The sequence below is a fragment of the Stigmatopora nigra genome, chromosome 6 (assembly GCF_051989575.1).
Source record: "Stigmatopora nigra isolate UIUO_SnigA chromosome 6, RoL_Snig_1.1, whole genome shotgun sequence".
Lineage (NCBI taxonomy): Eukaryota > Metazoa > Chordata > Actinopteri > Syngnathiformes > Syngnathidae > Stigmatopora > Stigmatopora nigra.
The window spans coordinates 13004467-13019579 of NC_135513.1; the positions used below are offsets into that span (position 1 = coordinate 13004467).

General features: G+C 40.9%; 2 protein-coding genes across 2 annotated transcripts; one reads left to right on the forward strand and one right to left on the reverse strand.

Annotated features, from left to right (window-relative positions):
• The first annotated feature begins 73 nt into the window (after positions 1-73).
• On the forward strand, positions 74-9784 carry LOC144197901 (3',5'-cyclic-AMP phosphodiesterase 4C-like). Its single transcript, XM_077718600.1, has 17 exons — positions 74-231; positions 1525-2174; positions 3009-3146; positions 3600-3727; positions 3815-3997; positions 4341-4380; positions 4971-5041; positions 5130-5292; positions 5360-5453; positions 5528-5685; positions 5763-5861; positions 6245-6409; positions 6492-6591; positions 6928-7082; positions 7170-7292; positions 7736-7918; positions 8414-9784. The coding sequence occupies exons 2-17, from the start codon at positions 2133-2135 to the stop codon at positions 9146-9148; spliced, it is 2577 nt and encodes an 858-aa protein (XP_077574726.1). The 5' UTR covers positions 74-231; positions 1525-2132; the 3' UTR covers positions 9149-9784.
• A 44-nt stretch (positions 9785-9828) lies between these two features.
• On the reverse strand, positions 9829-14859 carry LOC144197894 (ADP-ribosylation factor-binding protein GGA1-like). Its single transcript, XM_077718593.1, has 12 exons — positions 14509-14859; positions 13722-13806; positions 13275-13350; positions 12626-12724; positions 11833-11956; positions 11664-11764; positions 11522-11602; positions 11290-11421; positions 10928-11114; positions 10699-10854; positions 10185-10228; positions 9829-10120 (listed from the first exon to the last, which is right to left on the reverse strand). The coding sequence occupies exons 1-12, from the start codon at positions 14549-14551 to the stop codon at positions 10040-10042; spliced, it is 1209 nt and encodes a 402-aa protein (XP_077574719.1). The 5' UTR covers positions 14552-14859; the 3' UTR covers positions 9829-10039.
• Positions 14860-15113: the final 254 nt, after the last annotated feature.

The window sequence follows — 15113 nt, forward strand, 5'->3', positions numbered from 1 at the left end:
TGTCGACGGAGAGAGTGCCTGTGAGGGAGGTGGGGATCCAATGGGCTTCTCCGTCAGAGGGTGGTGGGGGGGCCAGCGTCTACTGGAGGAAGAAGAGAGGAGATTGGTGGGAAGCGGGTATTCATGAAGACGCAGAGCGTCGCTGACACCCGCACGGCTCGTCTGCAGGCAGGCGGCCAGCCAGCGGGAGGACGACAAGTGTCCCGCCTTCATCATCTGGACGCCATCGAGGTGAGCGCTCGTCTCGTTATTTCCCCCCCTGGATAAAATGCTGCAGCTTGACGTGTCTTTCGTTAGCAGCCACATCTTCACGCCCCATGTATGTCACTGTGTCACCTCCCTCCCTCCTTCCCTCCCTCTTCTTTATCCTCTTCCTCACCTCTCGGTGCGTGGAGATCATGTGTGCGCTCATCTTGCCAGGAAAAAAAATTGTAGATGGGAAATGGGTCATGGTTCGATGAGGGATGATTCTTATGTAATGGAAGGGTGGGTTGGTGGAAGTGGGGTATAAAGGGGGGACGGTTGATTAGGCGTCGCGCTCCCGCAAGGCCACTGCAATGACAGGGTGTTTATTCGCGTGGCCCGATGGACGAGACGTTCTCTTGGGATTTCCTTTTCGTTTGTGGCGGGTGTTGAGGAACCCGTGGCGGGTGGAGATGGGAGGGTTTGAATTGGGGTTGGTGAGTGTTTTGAGGGGGTCTTTGCTTTAACTTGGGAGCTGGGGGAATAAATAGAGAAGTTGGGATGTTAGGTTATGAGAGAAATAAAGGCAATTATCAAAATATGTGTTGGTAAATGAAAAAGTGTGAGTGAAAGAAGTAAAAGTTTAAATTGAGACTATGATTTTGTCCTTAGCTATGTAGAAAATGTATTTACTTTGAGTTTTAGGGCTATGAAATAAAAGAGGACAATGTACATATACAACCAAAAGTGTTTTGATATGTCAATGTGACAAAGATAAGTAGAACTTGGAAACAAACTTTTATATTACATTGCGATGTTAAATTGTATTTCTTGATTTTTTTTTTTAATGTGTGCTTGTCTTGGGTTGGAAAAAAATATGTAGTTTTACACTTGCACATAAAATGTATTCTTTGTTATTAACATCTAACAAGCTTATATTATCTTGTGTTTCTGCACAAATGAATTAAAGTAACTGGATTAGAAGCTCTGAATATTAAGTTTTTTATAGATAAAAAACAATGTTGATTTTACCTTTTTAGATATTTTTAGATTTTACAAAATGATTTTTAAACTAAAAATACAAAAAAAATTACAATTATTGATTTAAAAGGGAGAAAATCAAGAAATTTAATATACATCTATACTCTTCATTTAAATTTGATCTTAAAACAGAAACTCATGATTTACTTTCCCGGGCCACACAAAATGATGCGACGGGCCAGATTTAGCCCCCGAGCCGCCACTTCGACACCTGTGTCTTACAGCATGTCCGGTTCAACGGAAGAATTGTTGAAAACTATCTGCCAAAACTGACCTTGAACATTTGTCATTCCCTCACAGGAAGAAGAAGAAAAGAGCCAACTTGCGACCTTGCCAGATGTCCCCGACAACCACAGTGATGTTCGACGACCCCAAAAGTGATCGTGGACCACACCACTTCCCCATTTCTCCACCAGTCTCCAAATCGGAACTATGCAAAGAAGACTCCCTGTGGGATTAGCGCATTGGAGGATATGTTTCTTCCTAAAGTCTTCCAGCGGCGCCATCATGGATTCTAACCATGACCCCGTGCCGTTGCCCGGCTTGGCCAACAAAGTGGCACCGTGCAGAAAATCAGCTTATTCTGATATGGAGTGAATTCCGAAGACTGTTGTACAAACCAGCAATTTAAAATAAACAAACGGTGGGAGGGGGAGGAAAAAGGACGGAGGGGGTGTCGTGGTCGAATTTTGCCGACGGAGGCAATGGACGCAGACGGCGACCCAGTGTGACTGACGCCTATAAAATAAAAAATAAAAACAGGACCCTTCCCCAATCCCGGTAGCCCCTTTTGGAACCAGGTTTAACCTCAAAGTGACCCCGTTACCTGTCCGGTCCTGGCTCTCCACCTGCTTTGTTGCCTGGGTTCCGGAACGCTCCGACCTGGGGCCCAGAACGAGCCAATCAGGATGAAGAAGAGCCGCAGTGTGCTGTCAGTAACAGGAGAAGAGGTGAGGCATAACAGTCATTTCAGATATTAAATCATTTTTGGTTGGAGGACACCAAAAAAAGTATATGTCAACAATTCAAGTTACCTAAATAATTATTTTTTTCAATTTGCTGCTAATCAAGGCGTCTCCTCTCATCCACTTTAAGTGGTAATTTTAGTGGTAGTCTCGACCCTTGTACATTTAACCCTTCAACACCCGGATTCAAACTGACCTCAAATCTAACCCCGTCAATGTTAGCGAATCACTCCGGCGTGTTCTAAATGTCTGGCGCAAAAATACGTAGCCGTTGACTTTCACGCATTCTGACCTTCCCGTTTGCGCACGTCGCGGAGGTCTGAGTGCAGGAATCCACTTAGACTCTCGCTTGGATGTGTTCTCATCCTGGATAAAAAAAAAGGACATAGAGCACAGCATGCATTATTTAAACAAGCTTTTATTGATCCCACTCTCTGTAAGTGACTCGACATATTTATACACAATATGCGTGTGTGAGCATCCTTCCACATCTACTCCGAAACGATAACATGAAGCGCAGCATGGGAGCAACACGGCAACGGTTGCCTAGCAACTGCTAGCACCCCCCCCCCCACTCCCAAGTGTTTTGTTGCTACGATGCTGCAGTGCAGATTGGCCTCCTCTCGTTCACATGCGCACACACGGATACAGTATGTCCGTATATCTATACTCTATCTTTACACGTGCACAAAAGTACACAACCATGCGTTTTTTTATGTGTTTTATGTGTTTTATGTGATGCAGCCATGTGCTCATGTGTTATTGAGCATTGTGTGTACCCGAAATTGTGAAGCTCTTCCCCCTGTCTGTCGTTGTCAGGGCGGGGACACTCCCAAAACAGTCGGCGGCGGAGAAAAGGCAGAGTCGCCGCGCTACAGCCGGTCCTACACGTCTGGGGCTACGCTGGGGGCGGAGCTACGCAGGGGGAGGAGTAGGAGACTCTCGTCTAGTTTACAGGTAGTCAATGTGTAGCACGAGGTGGTCTGACTAGGAGTAGGAATTGAATATAACTCAAGTATAGTGGAAGACGGACGTTTGGTCGACGGACACTTGGTCCCCGGACGTTTCGTTGAACAGACGTTTGGTCAAACAGACACTTGGTCCCCGGACGTTTCGTCGAACAAACGTTTGGTCAAACGGACACTTGGTCCCCGGACGTTTCGTCGAATGGACGTTTGGTCGACGGACAGTTCTCTCTCTCTCTCTGATGATTATAATTTTGAGAGCGAGAAAATCCGGCGACCAAACGTCCGCTCGACGAAATGTCCGGGGACCAATTGTCCGTTTGACCAATTGTCCGTTTGACCAAACGTCTGTTCGACAAAACGTCCGGGGACCGATTGTCCGTCGATGAAACGTCCAGTTGGCTATCCATCCCAATAATTACATGAATAAACATTAATGTTCCAGGTTCCCTGCTGGCTTCGCCCTCGCGACCGCACTCGCTCGCCAGAAATCCTCGGCAACATGTCGCGTCCCACGACGCTGCCCCTCCGCATCCCGCCACGTATCTCCATCACGCAAGCTGACGCCGACAGGTCAGCACGCCGGGCAACATTTCGTGTTCTCCCCCCCCCCCCCCCCCCCCCCCCCCCCGTCTCTAAACACCTGTGAACACTTTACAGTTACGACGGGGAAAATGGCGTCTCCCCCGCTCACACCCCGCTAGGCTCGCAAAGTCCCGGACTCACGCTCAATACATCCTTCCCCCAAAGCCAGAGAAGGGAGTCCTTCCTCTACCGCTCGGATTCCGATTACGACATGTCGCCCAAGACCGTCTCACGCAACTCTTCGTTGGCGAGTGAAGGGTGAGAATTCCTTCCACAATCTACTTACATACACAACTCCAAAAAAAGCTGAGATTTTGCTCACAACAAGACTTTTGTTTTCCTGAAATATGACTCAAATGGTGCTAAAACTGAGTAGGAGGGTGTGAGTTGGCCAGCGGAAGAAGAAATAATTAAAAATCTATTTATATGAGTCAACTGAACTTGAATTTTGTACATTATACTTTACAACCAAAGTGCTTGAATTAATGAAGTCTACTGTTAGAGAGGGCAAAATTCCATGCATAAAAATTTGCATATGGTTCATTCTGAAATTTTTGCGTAAACCTATCTAACACATTGGAATATATTTGACCTCTTTCAGACATACGGGGGAGGACTTCATCGTTACGCCTTTTGCTCAAGTGAGTGGAATCTCATTGCAATTTTTTCACATTATTTCCACCAATAGCCACACTTCAGTAACATTGGGAAGATTAAATTATGTCTTCCACTGCAGCGATTTAACAATATTCAAAATGGTAAATAGACAAACATACAAATTCAACAGCAGCTGTTCACAACAAAATAGATGTATTTTTTCTTTCCATAAAATTAGCTAAAATTAGTTAAAATTGACTGTTAGGACAAAAAGTGTGCTAGCAACACCATTAAAATAAAATGTTGGATTAAATCATTATAGTATTCAAAGTTAAATTTAGTTTTTTTTTGTTAAATTTGGAGTTCAGACTATTTTAGTCTATGCTGTGAATTTTAAAGTTTGCTACCATTAGACCACAGGTGTCAAACTGCCGGCCCTAGGGCCAAATCTGGCCCACCGCATCAGTTTGTATGGCCCGAGAAAGTAAATCATGAGTTTCTATTTTAAAATCAAATTCAAATGATAATAATAGATGTACATTACATTTCCTGATTTTCCCCTTTATAAAACTTTAAAAAAAATTCAAATATACCCGTCAATGGTATTTGTCTGATTCATATAATTTCCTCATAGGTTCTAGCCAGTCTGCGATCAGTCCGAAGCAATTTCACCATCCTCGCGAACGTCTCCACTCCGACAGTCAAGTCAGTGTAATCGTTTTTTTTTTGCTACAACAAAGCGATATAATCGAGAAGAAAACAATTCCTTGCTTACCTTGCACTGTGACTTCAGGAGATCTCCGCTGGGCGGAGTTAGCCTCAGTCCCAGGGCCACATTGTCGGACCAGCAGTACCAGCAACTGGCCTTGGACACACTAGAAGAACTAGATTGGTGTTTGGACCAACTGGAAACCATCCAGACACACCGTTCTGTCAGCGAAATGGCGTCCAACAAGGTAAGGGAGAGAATATTTGTCGTATGTTTTTAGTATTGAGCTTACCGTCCACGCCATGTGACCACAGTTCAAGAGGATGCTGAACAGAGAGTTGTCCCATTTGTCCGAGATGAGCCGTTCGGGGAACCAGGTGTCGGAGTACATCTCTAGCACATTCCTGGGTGAGGACATGGTCTTTGTCATCATATTGTGCAGTACAACCAAATATAAGGAATTAAACATGGTGTGTTTGTAGATAAGCAAGACGAAGTGGAAATCCCATCCCCGACTTTAAAAGACAAACCCATGAGTCAAATCAGCGGTGTACGAAAACTGTCGCATAGTTCCAGCCTATCCAGTACCTCCATGCCTCGTTTTGGGGTCAACACCGACCAAGAGGACGAGCTCGCAAAGGTTTGGATCAAAAAGTACATTCGCTTGATGACAGATGGTGTTTCAAATTTGGATTTTTGGTGTGTGTGTCGAAATAGGAGTTGGAAGATTTGGACAAGTGGAGCTTCAACATATTCCAAGTTGCTGAATTCTCCAATAACAGACCTCTAAGCTGTATCATGTATACCATCTTTCAGGTATTTCCTTTAGTAGTCATGTTGACAGTACCATATTTTGCTGTTTAATATACTCTGCCATTTAATATACCGGAGTATATTAAACTGCAGGGGTATATTAAATGGCAGGGGTAGATTAAACGGCGCACAAACGCAATCTTTATGCCTCGACGGGGTGCATCAACGTCTTGCAGACTAAAAATATACTTACTGCTCTGGTTAAAACTACTTACTGCTGAATAAAGTCTGACTTGGAATCTTAATGAACTTAAGTAGTATCTACAATTATGCCGCCATGAACACCATACAAATCTTGCCAAAAAAGCTGAGTTGCCGTTTACTATACCTGGGTAAATTAAATGGCAGGTCAAGCTTAGGATTACTGTACTTTTCTCCTTTCCCAGGAACGAGAGCTTCTGAAAACCTTCCGCATTCCCGTCGACACATTCGTCACTTACGTGATGACCCTCGAGGACCATTACCACGGCAACGTAGCGTACCATAACAGCCTCCATGCTGCCGACGTCACCCAGTCCACTCACGTTCTCCTCTCCACGCCAGCCCTAGACGTGAGTTTGTCGCCCTAGGACAAAAAAAAGTCACCTAAAAAGAAAAAATAATAAACATTTCTCCCTTGCATTTCTCCCAAAGGCTGTCTTCACCGACCTGGAGATCCTCGCCGCACTCTTCGCCGCCGCCATCCACGACGTGGACCACCCTGGAGTTTCCAATCAGTTCCTCATCAACACCAGTAAGTCCCTAACAAGAAAACCTCATGATTAAATTGACCTGTCTTGCAATTAAGACTCTTTTAAAAAGTGACTTTTCCAGGTTGGAGATTCAACTCTAAGATAATGAGAGCATTGCGAGTGGGCAGAATGACGATAATGATAGTGCGTGATAAGAGCAATAATAGTAGTGCGCACCGAATCCGTGACTTTTGAACGCCGCTAGAAACGGGGGCGCCGTTCCTACTAATTAAAGTGCAGAAGGGGAAACTACGAGAAACCAAGAAAGTACAGAAGCGAAAACAAGAGTTTAAAACGTGATCAAGCTTTTCAAGTAACTGTGGTCGCTGTGTTTTCAGACTCGGAACTGGCCCTGATGTACAACGATGAGTCAGTTCTGGAGAACCACCACCTGGCAGTGGGATTCAAGCTCTTACACCAGGACAACTGCGATATCTTCCAGAATCTCACTAAGCGGCAGAGGCAGAGCCTACGCAAGCTGGTCATTGATATTGTAAGCGCCTTGTTGTGAAAATGAAATCATGTGTATTGGGGTTATTTAAGAAAATGTAAAATTGGGTTTGGGTTTTTTCTGTTTTAGGTTCTGGCTACAGATATGTCCAAACACATGACCCTGTTGGCGGACCTGAAGACCATGGTGGAGACCAAGAAGGTGACCAGTTCTGGGGTCCTGCTATTGGATCACTACAATGAGCGTATTCAGGTGGGTGTCAACTTTGTCCAACTTTACAAGGTCTTTTTGAGTCTATATCCAATTTAGCTACTGCAACCAAGATGGCGATAGCTTCGTCCAATCTTGTTCATTTTGTGTTTTTTGCTGCTTTTGGATCTTAATGATTTGATTTGATGATTCTTAATGATCCCATTTACTTTGATTTGCTTTGTACTTTGTGCTTTTACTTTGTTGTTCTGTCTAATTATCCTTTTGCTACTGCCACAATGAAATTTCCCAAATACGGGATGACTAAAGTTATCCAATCCTAGGCTTTTGGGGTTTGGGGACTATCTTTTTTTTAAGGTTATAAACATGCATGTCTTATATTATATCATATTTCTTGTCGATGGATGTTCTCCAAGCATTTGTGTGTGAAAATTCCTATTTTTGCCAAAGAGATGCTAGCATAATTGACTGTTTTTTTTTTTTAGGTCCTGAGAAATATGGTGCACTGTGCCGACCTGAGCAACCCCACCAAGCCCTTACCGTTGTACAGACAATGGACGGAGAGAATCATGGAGGAGTTCTTTCGGCAGGGTGATAAGGAGAGGGAGCGTGGGATGGAGATCAGCGCCATGTGTGACAAACATACTGCATCTGTGGAGAAAAGTCAGGTGCGTTTAGCAATAGCAACTAACAAAACAGGCCAACATGTACAGGTAAACACAACTTGAAATGATGAATTAAAAATAAATAAAAAAACTTAGTTTACTTAATAAAATTCAGGATGTCTATTTACGTTTCAGGGAATATTTGATTTTTAGAAGATTTTGAATTTTATAACTTGAATTTCTTTCATATCCAGAGACTAAATTAAGGTATTTTGTAAGCATAATTTTTGCCATGCAGTGGGCATTTATTTTCCTATTAGTTTTTTTATTTTTATTTTTTTTAGTTCATAAAAATGTGAAAATACATGTTGAAACTCATAACCGGAACTATCAGGACTCAGCACTGAAAAAGATGGTTATGATAGCAGTTAACCTACTTTGTGATTTTTCGATTATCGCGGCCATGTCTGGTGTAAATTAACCGCACTATTCGAGGGATTACTGTAATCGCCAATGGCACCTAATGAGTCAATACTAGCATATGTCTCTACTCTTCAGGTGGGCTTCATTGACTACATCGTTCACCCACTTTGGGAGACATGGGCTGACCTGGTGCACCCCGACGCCCAGGAGCTTCTGGACACTTTGGAGGAGAACCGCGAGTGGTACGTGACTACCATGCCTCAGTCTCCGTCACCACCTCCGGATAGGCACTTGCTGCACGACCGCTTCCAGTTTGAAATCACGTTGGAGGACCTGGAACACAACAACCACAGAAGTGGGGACGGAATGGGCGATCAGAGTGAAGACTGTCATGAAGAAAGTGAGGATGAGAAGAACCACAATAGGGAGGAGAATGGACTTGGTGATGAGGATGAGGAGAAGCAGGAGGAGGAGGAGAATAGAGATGAAGATGAAGAAAAAGTGGATGAAGATGGCACTTTGGAGGAAGCAGAGGAAAACGTGGAGGTGGGAGATGGACAGTTGGAAGAGGATGATGGAGATGAAGGAAATGGCGAGGAGGAAGATGCAGTAGAAGCAAACTTCGAGGAGAATGGAGAAGAGCAAGAAGGCATAGAAGAGGATCCAGAACATGTCAAAGAAGACGTAATGGAAAATGAGGTGGAAGAGGAGCAGCAGGAAATCGTGGAAGAAGATGTCACGGAAAATGAGGTGGAAGAGGAGCAGCAGGAACACGAAAAAGAAGAAGAAGTCACGGAAAATGAAGTGGAAGAGGAAGAAAATCCTGAGGATGGAGAAGTTGAAGAAAACCAGGAAGAGGAGGAGAGTTAGGGATATATACCATGCATTGAGGTGGTTGCCAGATCCAGCCTGATGTTCAAAAACCCGCCCTCCGTTCGAGCTGAGAGGTCATCGGCGGTGGAGTGGTGGTGGACTTGTGGGTACAAGCTCGGCCAGAGGAGAAGACAGTGGAAAAAGCTTTTCTCCTGGACCTTGGGAGAGGGTCACGCCAATAAGTTTGTGCCTGTTCTTCCCAAATCACCGATTATACTTGACATCGTCTTCTGTGTCGTCCACCACGAAGATCTCGTTGCCCAAAAAAAACTTTGTTTGTGCTTAAAACAACAACAAAAGTGAAGAAAGTGACGTTTGTCTTATTTTCACTTGTGAAGTGTGGCAGTACTGTTACTGTGGAGAAGAAAAATCTGTGTCATAAATCATGATTTACAGGAAAGTTTAACGATAGTTCGTTATACTTACTCCAAGGATGTCCACCAAGCACTGAATTTTGGGTCTTCCGCATTTTTTTTTTGTGTTTGTAAAAAAAAATTAAAATAAATATGGAAAAAAATGGAAAAAATAAGTTTTGGGCACTTTATCACCCCTCTGTTACATAAGTGTATATAAAAAACATGTATTTTAATCTTCTGATGTCATATAATAAATATGATTCATCATGTTGAAGAATTATTTTCTTCTTTTATTGAGAATGAAGTATTAAAGGAGTCAAATTGGGCTTCAAATGCAATATTTAATTGCTAAAATGGAGCCATGTGGATTAAAAAAAGTGAAGAAAATGAAATTGTGAATGCATAAAAAGCAAGTAACATTTTAACTAGCAATTGTGACCAAAAAAAAATAACAGGTGATGAAATTTTGTTCATATACAAAAAAAAACAACATGTGGTTGAAATTGTTATGTTTAGCTTGATTTTCGCGTGGTCACCATATGTTGATTCCGTTTAGTGAAGAAGAAGAGGGAGGGCCGTTCTCTTTATTTGTTCCATCGAAAGCGATGTTGAGCTGTGGGAGTGGGTAGTGTCAAGTAAAAATGCAAATGATATGTTTAAATATTTTAAAAAATTACCTGGATTAGCTCGTCAGAATACGATTTTGGAGACCGAAGTTCTTCTGGGATCAAGAATAAAGCAAAAAAAGGGATGTTTTCCTCAATTGAAAAGAACAGACCTGACTATACTTTGGCATTGTTTGTTAGTCTTAGCCAGAGCGTAATGCACAGGTGTCAAAGTGGCGGCCCGGGGGCCAAATCTGGCCCGCCGCATCATTTTGTGCGGTCCGGGAAAGTAAATCATGAGTGCTGACTTTATGTTTTAGGATCAAATTAAAATGATATAGATGTATATCATATTTCCTGATTTTCCCCCTTTTAAATCAATAATTGTCATTTTTTAATCAATTTTTGCTGTGTTTTTAGTTCAAAAATAATTTTCTATAATCTAAAAATATATTTAAAAAAGCTAAAATAAACATTGTTTTAAATTTATAAAAAAACTGAATATTCAGGGCTTTTAATCCAGTTCTTTTAATCCATTTATAAAAAAAATATATGTAAATATTATATCTAATGCAGTCCTTCCTACCTGATGGATGCTCGCCTCTCTCCGAGAAGGCAAAAAAAACGGGTGAGGACGAAACTGGGGATGACGCGGAATTGCTTTTCCTATCCATCTGAGGCGAGTCCAGGGCGGAGAGGTCAATAAGTTGGTAGCTCTTGATCTCTCTGGAACTCTTGGGCACTAAAGCAATCCCACACTTGTCTAACCTTCACAACAAATCATCAATCCTCCTTTCCAAATCCCCCGTACTCACCCTTCTCGTTTCCCATGCCGCCTTCTTCACTCGGATTCCTCCCCGTACGCTCCTTGTAGGCATTCACAGCCAACGTAAGATCGTCGTTAGCCGCCAGGATTCGCGTCAGGGCCGCGTCGTCGTCCACCGTGTCGCTAGCTAGCCGGAAAAGTCTCGGCCTCAGACGCTCGCAGTTCTTATAAAGCTCCTGAAAGGCAGAAATCACCTACTTAGGTCATTTTCTTCACATCTTTACCAACCCATTACCAGTTGACCCTTAGCATTTCAATGGTGACCCATCCACTACATCCACTTTGTCCATTACCCTTGTATATGTCCTGTATTATACTAACTAAGTCTGTACATTAAGTGGAAAATACTACCTTTAATTTCTCACTGGGTTGTAAAAGTACACCAGTATGCTCATCCAACATCTTTGTCATCTGCTTGGTGCTGCTTTCTACTTCTTTCAAAGTGGATTCACGTTTTGATGCTTTTTCTGCCTTGTCTTGCTCCTAAAACAAAGGAAAAACATCTTAATATATATGTATATATATTTTTTAAAGGATTCAGATGATCTTGCTGTTGTGTGTGTTTAATGGCATTGTTCATCACCTCTTTTAATGTGCTTTTAATGAGTCTGTTGGCGGTCTCAAGGTCTTCAGGACGTCTACTTTTTAACAACCTGGCAAAGAGCTGTAGAGGGGGGGTTAAAGGATTTTAAATGGAAACCACAAAAGTGAATTAAAATCCACACCGTTGCCTTGTCTTCTTGGTCAAAAACGGAGTTTGTGGTTCTTTGTGGTGGAGGCGCCATTATGATGGGGTCTGGAACTTTGGGGTCCTTCACAATGATTCCTAGAGCAAGTAGAGGTCACACAGTGTGAAGGATTTCAAACAAATTTGTAGACTAGATGGTGCTCTACCTTGTTTTTTGAGCATGGAGTAGGCTTCTTGAATTTTGGTTTCCTCTTTGAGCCAAAGTGTCCAACCATAAAGAATCTGAGTCAGTCTGTCTTTAACTGTCTGGGTAGTCCACGAACCAAAGTACTGCATAGAGGATGGTTACTGAGTTGGGTTGAAACTCAACAAAAACACAGTAAATAATGTAGTTTCAGTCATGGCAATATGCATCTAATCCAGGGCTGTTAACTGCCCAGTATTTAAGGATTATTGTATATATATATTAATATATATATTTAAATTATGGACAAATAGGCTTAAAGACAGTTTTTCCCCACATCCATCAGGACTCTAAACTTGCGGTAGCACGACACACAATCCCTTCTGTGTAATAACTTCAGGGTGAGGTATGCCAAATTATGAGTCTGAAATTATGACTTATTTGAGTCTTTTGCCGGGAAAATGCACCTTATGGTGAAGGACTACCAATTTTGTCATACACAAATACTAAATATGATGACAATTAGGTTTTTGTCGAGTCAATGATGATGACAAAACCTATATCCGATGATTATTATTATTATTAGACCACAATAAATGAACATTCACCACATCTTAAATTCAGCCTACATTCTTTTGCACTTCTCAATATTAACACTAGGTAGAACTAGTCACTTTAAAAAAGTTATTTGTGAATTCAGGGCTTTAAACTGAATCAATGTAGAAAACAAGAATATTGTAGTATTTTTGGTATCTTTTGTCCATCCATTTGAATCCATCAATTTGTCAATCTGTCAATCAATTCAATGATTTTACCTTTGGCGTCAAGACTTTGATGAGCTCATTAAGGAACCGAAACTTGGCCGCCTCGCCATAAAATCTCTTTCCGCAGTTGTTCATACACGCCTCAAGAACCTAGAACCAAACAGAGCGTTAACCGAGCCAACATGGCATCCTAGCGGCTAATAATAACATAGTAAACATGTCTCAGCTTGTCACATGAGAGGTCAGAAGACCCTGCGATTGACCAAGAAATAACAACCTAGTTTATGGATGGCTGACATGTGATAAAAGTTAGTCGTACGTATTATCCAAATAATGTTTCCTGCTCCATTTTCATCCTTTACGGAGAATATGAGGACAGTTTGTGGATGTGTATAAGAATTCAGAGTACCATGAAATGAGATTTCTCGAAGTAAAGTCAATTGAAATGTGAACACAAAATAAAGTGAATTTATTCCTTTAGAGTCCAACAGGAGGCAATAATTGCTATTTAAATTTTCCAATTTAAGTAGATTGGGAATAAAATGTACTCTAAAGTAGATGCAGGAAGGTTTTAATTTGTTTTTTTTTCTAATTTGGTTACAATTGTGTGGAGAGAACCAATGTCAGGGTCTAATGGAAAGTAATTGTCGTTAAAGTAAAATAAAGACTGCACTGTTTTTTTTTTTGGGATTATACTTACAGTGAGAGCTTGAAGAGCCACTTTTTCTTGGGGGGACTGGATTTTATGAGCAAGAAGACTGAGAGCTTGCTGTGGACTTAAATCAACAAAAAGAAAAATACTTTAAAATGCAGCAAAACATAAAGTATTTATGGTAGGAGAAAAAAATCAACCAGAAAAAACTAAAAAAGTGACTTTAATGCCTTTTCATTTATGTTTTTTAAATGGAAAAAATATTTTGATAACTGACAAATCAGTAAAAAATAGCAAAAATGGATTAACTGTTTTATAAATAAAGTAAAAAAGGATTTGGTTTAAAAAAATAACTTTCAAGAAGTGATGAGATGTTGTAAACTGAGCAATATGACAACATGGATGTGAGGCAACATCAACTGTAAACCTGAGTTCATTAAAAAACACACAAAAACATGCAAAAATTGTATAATTTTAATAAAATTTGATGCTCACCCATGAGTTTCTTTGTTAACCAATTGAAAAAAATCCTGGATGTAATCCCACCTGTCTTCTTGGTTGTTTGGGTCAGTTGCCAGGTCTGAAAAAAATAATATATTTCAAGTAAAACACAATAATAATAGCCTATCAGACATAAAAATACAACGAACAGATACCCAAATTAAAATACAAGACAGTAAACTGCTTCCTTGCCATTCTGTTTCGATTAATACTTCACTTATTGTAGAAAATGTTTGACACTTTAACTCCACTATTTCTGTCAAAGTTCTTGTGAAATAGGAAACAACATCATTCATGGAAAAAGATCAACTTGTTAAGGCTTTAATATACAAAGTTAGAATTAAATAAACAATTATTAAGTACTTGGATGATGAAGGCAGTTAATCAAACCAAAGTTTGCAGGTTTTACATGACATTATACACAATTGCATCGTTCACCTATCTGTACTGCAACTAATAGCCATATTTTATATAATAGTGTTTAAAGTTTAAGTTAAATATGACATCTAGAAGAATATCAAATCAGAAATGTCGCGTGAGCGTAAAATAACCAACTTCCTGTTGCAAAAGTTTCCACTAATATTTCCCATACGTTACATTGAATAAATGCCATAAATTGACTATGTTTTCAGTCACCATCATGATTAAAACTACTCTTTTCTTCATCAACGCCACTATTCAAATACCAAGCGATCTTTATTAAACTCAACCCGAAAACAAAACAAAAAAAACAAGCAACAAAAGTACCCCAAACAGTTAAAAAAAAACACAATATACTCACTTAAGCAGGACTGCAAAGTTGGATGACTGTCAGCATTCGCCATGGCGACTTTTCTGCAAGTTTTAGCGTTGCAAGTTGTCGAAGAGGACTCGACCAAAGTGTCATTTGAGGGAAGGCAAAGATGTCAAAGTCGTGTCCTGCAGCGACATGTGACTGACACTCACGCCAGATTCACTAGTCACACTGTGTGTACATGCAACACAAATATGCACACTCAGGAAATAATTAGTTCTGAAAATGCATGGAGTAATACAGAATAATAGTACAATTTCTCTTAGGAAAAACATCATTAGGTTCAAGCATTCAAACCTTGATGGTTTTGGACCTTTTTTTGTCTGGGGTTTGGTTGTGTGGGTTTTATCCGGGGGCTCCACTTTCATCCCAAAAATATCCATGCAAAGTTAATTGAGCGCCCCTTAGGTAATACTAATAATAATAATTGGATAATTGGACATATGCTTTGTCATCATCATCATTTGACTTGACAAAAACCTAATTATCATCATACCCAGAAACTGCATATGACAAAATTGGTAGTACTTCTCCATAAGGTGTGTTTTCTTGGCAAAAAACCCAAATAAGTGATAATTTCAGATTCATAATTA